The sequence below is a fragment of the Colletotrichum fructicola genome, assembly GCF_000319635.2.
Source record: "Colletotrichum fructicola Nara gc5 chromosome Unknown KSG_Nara_v1_contig01, whole genome shotgun sequence".
In the NCBI taxonomy this organism is placed as follows: Eukaryota; Fungi; Ascomycota; class Sordariomycetes; order Glomerellales; family Glomerellaceae; genus Colletotrichum; species Colletotrichum fructicola.
The window spans coordinates 3,775,453-3,782,316 of NW_027094051.1; the positions used below are offsets into that span (position 1 = coordinate 3,775,453).

Here is a 6,864-nt window from a genome sequence, read left to right on the forward strand (position 1 = left end):
GATATTGACAGTCGCCTTAGTGAATAGCAACAGGAACCTGACTCTCGATGGAGTCAAGTTTAGTTTGGGCGGGGATTGTTCGGCGTCGACGCTCCCCCGGACACATGCTTAGTCATTCGGCTATCCCCGCTCAGGCCGGATTTTGCTGCCTTCCTGAGGTGCAGCACCTCCTGGTAACCCCAGGAGATTGGGGAAAAGGTGCGGCTGCAGCTGGCCCTGCGCCAATGCCGAGGCCTAAGACACCCCCAGCCGAAGCTTGAGTTGGCCCCGACTCCAAGCCGACACTGGACTTAGGGACCTGAGCTTAGCTCTTCAACGCGGCCATCGCGATCGGGACACGACGTCCTGCGACCTTTGATACCCTTCGGCTTCAATTGATCTTTTGCTCCGCGACGATTCACTCCTTTTGTTAACACTCGACGCCTGGGCCGTTCTGTTGTGCTTCCTGCGATGCTTATTTGAGATATCGTCTGTTGCTTCGCTTCACATCGGCCCGTGTACCGAAACGCCAGCATGACAACCTCGGAGCTCGTGCCGCCATCACAGGCGAGGAGGAGTAGAAGGACACGGAGAAGAAGACAGGACAAGCCCTCCCTATCTGCTAGACTGATTCTCGACGACCATGAAGTCAGGGGCGACATCGGCATCCTGTCCGAGGACCTCTTTGCGGACCTGTTCCCCCACCTCCGTGATGGTAGGCCGCGCTTCTCCAGATCGCTGTCACCCGCGCGTAATGGCTAATTGCTTGTGGACGCAGCTCCCTCCCGTGAAGACGGCTCCGAAGAAATCCACCATGTTGCGATCGCTCCGTGGGAACCGAACCCCTCCCCGACCGAAACCGCCTGGACAGTTGTGCCTGTGACCAAGTCCTCCACTATGAAACCCTCAACCGTCCAGTTCTCTCCCTCTTCGCTGTCGCTGCAGAACTTTGCGACGATCTTACAACAAGTCGCACCGTCAAAGCTCTCGAGTCACAGTCGCAGCGGCATCGAGATCCAGATACTCGACGTGGTCGCCCTTTCGTTGGATACGGTATTTGTGAGCCTCGAGAGCGAGTTGACGAAGCGCTTGGAGCAAGGCGAGGGAACATTTTTCCGCGATCATCCTAGCCATCCTACTGGAAAGGGACCGGCAACCTCAGACGGCCGTCTGATTGCCGCTTTGCGCGTGGCCTTGGGCAGCCTGACAGTGCTTCATTCCGGCGATCTCTTCCCCCTTCCGCTGCCTCCGCATCCAGTCACCCACGTTCCGCCGAATCCTGGAAAGATCATGCTGTGCGAGCCTGTGAGCCAGGGAATTCTGTCTGAGAACACTAAGATCATTCTGATGCGAGGACGGGTACACGCAAAACGTAGCCACGCCACGGCAATCCCCCGGAACCGCAGTCTGAACGGTGTTCCCGAAGACGACGAAGACGATACAGCGAACGATCAGTTTTACTCGGCTGCCGAAGACCGGTACAAGACAGATGCTGCGACTACGGAGTTGGATTCGGTTACAGAAACTGAAGAGTCGGAGCTCTCTGGCATCGATCAAGACGACGACTTGTCTGACGACTCTATGGACGATATGATTTCCTTACAAGCCCCGACACTTCCCACAACAGCAAGCGGCGTATCCACGATGCAGCCTGGAACTCCGATGACGATTGGAAGAGGAAGAAAGACGAACGGTATCGCTACGCCAGCGTCTGTATTCTCCAACTTTACCGCGACGACTGCGCGTCCTGACAGGCCCAGAGGACGACTTTTCAAGGCTCAGGGCTTGATTCGACCCATTGCCGTAGATCTTCTTCACCCCAAGCCTGCCCCTGAGGATGACGACGAAGCCAGAATCTTCGTAGACATATCATCACTGTCCAAGATTGGCTGTTTTTCAGGAGACTGGGTTCGCGTAGAGGCCGCCGAGGAACCGCCTGCCAACGGATTTGGCGCATTTGGCCTCGGTAGCTTTACGTCACTAGAGCCGACTGAGTCTAATTGGCGGCCTGTGAGGGTGTATGGTCTTCCTGAGGGATACTCGCAACGCCCCGTAACACGGATACCCAGCGCAAAACACGGCGAACGCAGACTGTCATTCTTCGAATCTCAGCTCCAAAAGCCGACAAGCCCAGCAGCTTATATTTCTCCAATTCTGCTGGCCAATCTTGACGGCCCCCCGTATCTGAGACTATCGCCCATTAAGCGCGGTTCTTACCAAGGTAAGGGAACTTTACCCAAGTTCACGAGCGCTTCTCGACCGCCGTACGCTCGCGATATTACGATCCAACACGTCCGGTCCCCTGTAACTGCCGAGCGAGCATACCAGTCGGCAGTGCTGGGTGGGCTGAAGCGCTACTTTGCTCAAAAGTTCCGTCTCGTTAGGACAGGAGACCTCCTTGCTGTACCTATCGACACGCAATTAGGAAAGGCCCTCCAAGAACAGGCGAGCGGGAGCAATGGATCAGAAGTGGATGATGTTATGGCTCTTACCAAGGATGGATCCTCAAGGGTCGATCACGTAGCCTGGTTCAAGGTGGGCCATATCCAAATATCCAAAATGGAGGCGGAAGACGACCAGTCAGACGATCTATGGGGTGGAGTTGCGTGCATCGACAGCTCTTCAGTTGCGATGCATGGCTCCGGCTTCGCCACCAGCCGTATTCCAGCTACCAAGAACAGCACTTGGCCGTACTATCTGGGCGTCAAGAAGATGCCTTCCAAGTCACCAAGCGCGTCTGCCTTGACGTTACCTGAACAGGATCAACGTCACATCTCTTCCTTGAGACGGCGTCTCAGAGAGCTTCTCGCTGCAGCCACCAGTCCCAGAGCAATCCATCTCAAGATGCCACCGGTAGCCATCCTTCTTACGTCATCTCATCGCAACATCGGCAAGGCAACCGTCGCGTCGGAAGCCTGCTCAGATATTGGACTTCACACATATGCTATTGACGCGTATGATATACTGAGTGAAGCCGGAACCAGTGGCAGTGATGTCAAGACGGAAGGACTTTTGAGAACAAGGTCCGAGAGAGCGATGAGCTGTGGTCCAGAAACCACGGCATTGCTGATCAAGCACGTCGAGGCGTTGACGGCCGATCGCATGGTCTCTACTATGAAGGAAATCCTGCAGGACACAAGAGTTCTCATCGCAACAACAAGCGATGTTGACAAAGTGCCTGACGGAGTCCGCGGCCTTTTCAGCCACGAGCTGGAGATGGGTGCTCCTGATGAAGCGGAGCGTGAAGGTATTCTGAGAACCATCGTTGAAGACCGCGGCATCAATCTCGATCCCGAAGTCGACCTCAATGGCGTCGCTCTCAAGACAGCTGCACTGGTAGCAGGGGACCTCGTTGACGTGGTGGACCGCGCGCTCATTGCACAGCGCTTGCGTCTGGAGCAAATCTCTCTCAAGACGGGCACTTCAGGGCAAACCGTCACTGTCCGTGATCTTCAAGTGGCAGGCGGCCCGATGGCCCGATGTGTGACCAAGGGCGACTTTGACGTTGCTGTTGAAGCCGCACGCAAGAACTTCGCTGGCGCCATCGGTGCCCCGAAGATTCCCAACGTGACATGGGACGACGTCGGAGGCTTGAACAATGTCAAGGATGCCGTCACGGAAACGATCCAGCTGCCGCTCGAGCGACCCGAGCTATTCGCCAAGGGCATGAAGAAGCGCTCCGGTATTCTCTTCTACGGACCCCCCGGTACCGGAAAGACGTTGCTCGCAAAGGCTATCGCCACGGAGTACAGTCTCAACTTTTTCAGTGTCAAGGGACCAGAACTGCTCAACATGTACATTGGTGAATCCGAAGCCAACGTCAGACGTGTGTTCCAGCGTGCCAGAGATGCCAGGCCTTGTGTTGTCTTCTTTGACGAGTTGGACTCAGTGGCGCCGAAGCGTGGCAACCAGGGCGACAGTGGTGGAGTCATGGACCGTATCGTTTCTCAGCTTCTGGCAGAGCTAGACGGCATGTCCGGAGGCGACGATACCAGCGGCGGCGTTTTTGTTATTGGTGCCACGAACAGACCGGATCTCTTAGATCCTGCCCTCCTCCGTCCCGGACGTTTCGACAAGATGCTCTACCTTGGAGTGTCTGACACTCACGACAAGCAGCTCAAGATTCTGGAAGCTCTTACCAGAAAGTGAGTAAAATCCTCAACCTTCCTTGTGACAGACCATACTGACCGAACTACTCCAGATTCACCCTCCACCCGTCCGTCTCCCTGCAGTCCGTCGCCCAGCAGCTCCCCTTCACATACACCGGAGCCGACTTCTACGCCCTCTGCTCCGACGCGATGCTCAAGGCCGTCACCCGCCAGGCCGCCTCTGTCGACGCAAAGATCCGCGAGATCAACGCGGACCCCGCCGCGCTCGCCACGCGCCGCCACCAGGGCCCCATCTCTACGGCGTACTTCTTCGACCACCACGCCACGCCCGAGGACATCGCCGTCATGGTCACGGAGGAGGATTTCCTCGCCGCCAACCGCGAGCTCGTGCCATCCGTCAGCGCGGGCGAGCTGTCTCACTACGAGCAGGTCCGCGCCATGTTCGAGGGCTCGCCTGACAAGGACAAGCAGCAGCCGCAGCAACAGCGGCCGGCGACTGCAGGTTTGAGAGCCGTGTCTGGGTCCTCGATCGTATCGAGGGCTAGTTCCAAGGGCAAGGGCAAGGCCGTCGCCGGCGGGGGGAGCAAGGGTAAGGGGAAAGCTGTCGCGACGGGCAGCGATGATGAGTACGGATCCGAGGGGGACGTCGTCGTGAACGGCAAGGGCAAGGGAAAGGGTAAAGCTGTGGCCGGGTTCCACGATGGCACGGCTAGTGATGACGAGGGATTGTATTGAAGACGGTTTGATTGGCATATAAGACAGAATTTGGATGAGATGGACTACACTACCTACGACTTAATCTCATGTAGCAAAAGCGATTCATCGGGAAAATGGCCTTTGGGGAGGGTTTGCGAACATCCCCTACTCTTACACCACTTCCTCCTAAGGTGATTGAACATCTTGCTTTGCAATCCTTGCCGGCAAGGCGGTGATGCTTACTTCTCTGTCGTCTCCGCCTTCTCCTCTGCCTTTCCCTCTGTCTTTGGCTCAGCTTCTGGCTCAACCTTTGGCTCAACCTTTGCTTCAGCCTCTGGCTCGGACTTGGGTGCTTCCTGAGGCGCTTCCTTGACTTCTTCCTTGGGCGCCTCCTTGACGTCTTCCTTGGGCGCCTCCTTGGGCGCCTCTTTGGGTGCCTCAACCTTCTTTGTCTCCTCCTCGCTTTCCTCACTCTCATCGCTGTCGTCGTCGCTTTCCTCCTCTTCCTCCTTCTCGGGCTCTTCCTTGATCGCTTGCGCCTTCTCCACCTCGGCAATCTTCTCTTGCGACACCTCCTTCACGATGGGTGGCTTTGTAGCCTCTTCCTCTTCAGATGATTCCTCAGATGACGACTCCTTCTCGGGCTCCTCCTTGATCGCCTCGGCCTTCTCAACGGCTGCAATTTCCTCCTGCGACGCGGAAGCCACCTGGGCGCCCATGTGTGACGTGACGGGCTTGTCGACGTCCGACGGCTTCCACCGGGCCGTTGTCGGTGATTGCAGTGTCTCGCGAAGGGCGTCGGGGTTGGTGGTTGAGGCGCCCCAGGATCCTGTGGTCGGGGACTGGAGGCCTGCCTTGGCGGCCGAGGAAACACTGCCAGTACTGGCTACGGAGGCTTTTCGGGGCGCATCTTCTGTGGCGTCGGCGGCTGGGGTCTCTGCTTTCTTTTCGGGCTCGGCGGGAGTCTCAGCTGACGCGGTAGCAGCGTTCGCGCCTTCGGCCTTCTTCTCTTCGGCCTTCTTCTCTTCGGCCTTCTCGTCCTTCTTGCCGTGAACCTTCTCGCGCAGCGATTGCAGACGGAGTTGCTTAGCCTTCGCGGCTGCTTCGTCGGCGATAGAGCGCACGGGGAGCGCGGTCAAACTGCCGCTTGCTGCAGGCTTCGGGTCGGCAGCGGGCTTTGAAGCGGCGTTGTAGGTCTCGTTCTTTGGCAGGGGTGGAGCGGCCGGGGGTGCAGGGGGTGCAGGGCCCGAGGTGGATGGCTCGCCTTCTGCTCCGGCGGCTGGGACCTTCTTCTTGATGACCTTCTTGATGATCTTGGGCTTGTTGTGGATATTTGGGATGGTGAACTCGTCGTAGTAGATCTTGACATGCTGCTTCAATTCGCCGTACTCGTTCCACTCTTCGATTTCGGTGAGGTCCTGGTTCGAGGAGCGGATTAGCTCATTTCCTGCGGATGGAAGAAAAAGGGGTAACCCACGCCGAGCACCAAGCCCTCTTGAATCAGGCCCGGAAGTCTTCTCACGCGGCCGGATGCATCTTTGCCGGCGCGGCGGCCCCAGAGCATACGGGCCTTCTCATCGGTCGCGATGTCGATGGCCTTGAAGGGGACACGGTTGGCGCGGAGGATTGTCTCGAGACGGGAGGTCGCGGTGACAATGTGAGAGGAGCCGGCGGTCAGGGAGGTGAAGATCCAGAGGGCTGGATCGGTCGAGAAAGTCGTCGCAGTTGCCATGATTCGGTGTTCTTTTTCGATGCGGGTCGAGGTTGTGGTGGAAGATGGGTGGTTGCAGGGAACAGCTTCTGGGAGGGAGGGCCAGCTGCCGGGAAGCTTCGGGGGCCAGATCAGTCAGCAAAGGAAACGTCACCGGACCATGGGAATGGGCGTTGGAAAGAGAGGATCTGCAACGGGATGGGGAAGAACCTTGCATTGCGTGCGTACCTTGGGTTTGGATATCTTTGGGACTCTGTATTATGACATGTGTTTGCGTTCCAGACGACGTGAGGCGTACGTGGGCTGGAAGTTGGTCGGTGGAGGTCCCACGCAGATGAAACTCAAAGGGTCGTGGTAGGTCAGCGGCGG

At 57.4% G+C, this 6,864-nt stretch overlaps 2 protein-coding genes across 2 annotated transcripts; one reads left to right on the forward strand and one right to left on the reverse strand.

Moving 5' to 3' along the window:
• Nucleotides 1-513: 513 nt before the first annotated feature.
• On the forward strand, nt 514-4,823 carry PEX6 (Peroxisomal biogenesis factor 6; the record flags this gene model as incomplete). The annotated part of the gene is made up of 4 exons (XM_066150770.1): nt 514-694; nt 758-1,688; nt 1,740-4,124; nt 4,181-4,823. The coding sequence occupies 4 exons, from the start codon at nt 514-516 to the stop codon at nt 4,821-4,823; spliced, it is 4,140 nt and encodes a 1,379-aa protein (XP_066009696.1).
• A 200-nt stretch (nt 4,824-5,023) lies between these two features.
• Nucleotides 5,024-6,516, reverse strand: CGGC5_v001087 (Uncharacterized protein; the record flags this gene model as incomplete). The annotated part of the gene is made up of 2 exons (XM_032029949.1): nt 5,024-6,202; nt 6,262-6,516. The coding sequence occupies 2 exons, from the start codon at nt 6,514-6,516 to the stop codon at nt 5,024-5,026; spliced, it is 1,434 nt and encodes a 477-aa protein (XP_031890680.1).
• Nucleotides 6,517-6,864: the final 348 nt, after the last annotated feature.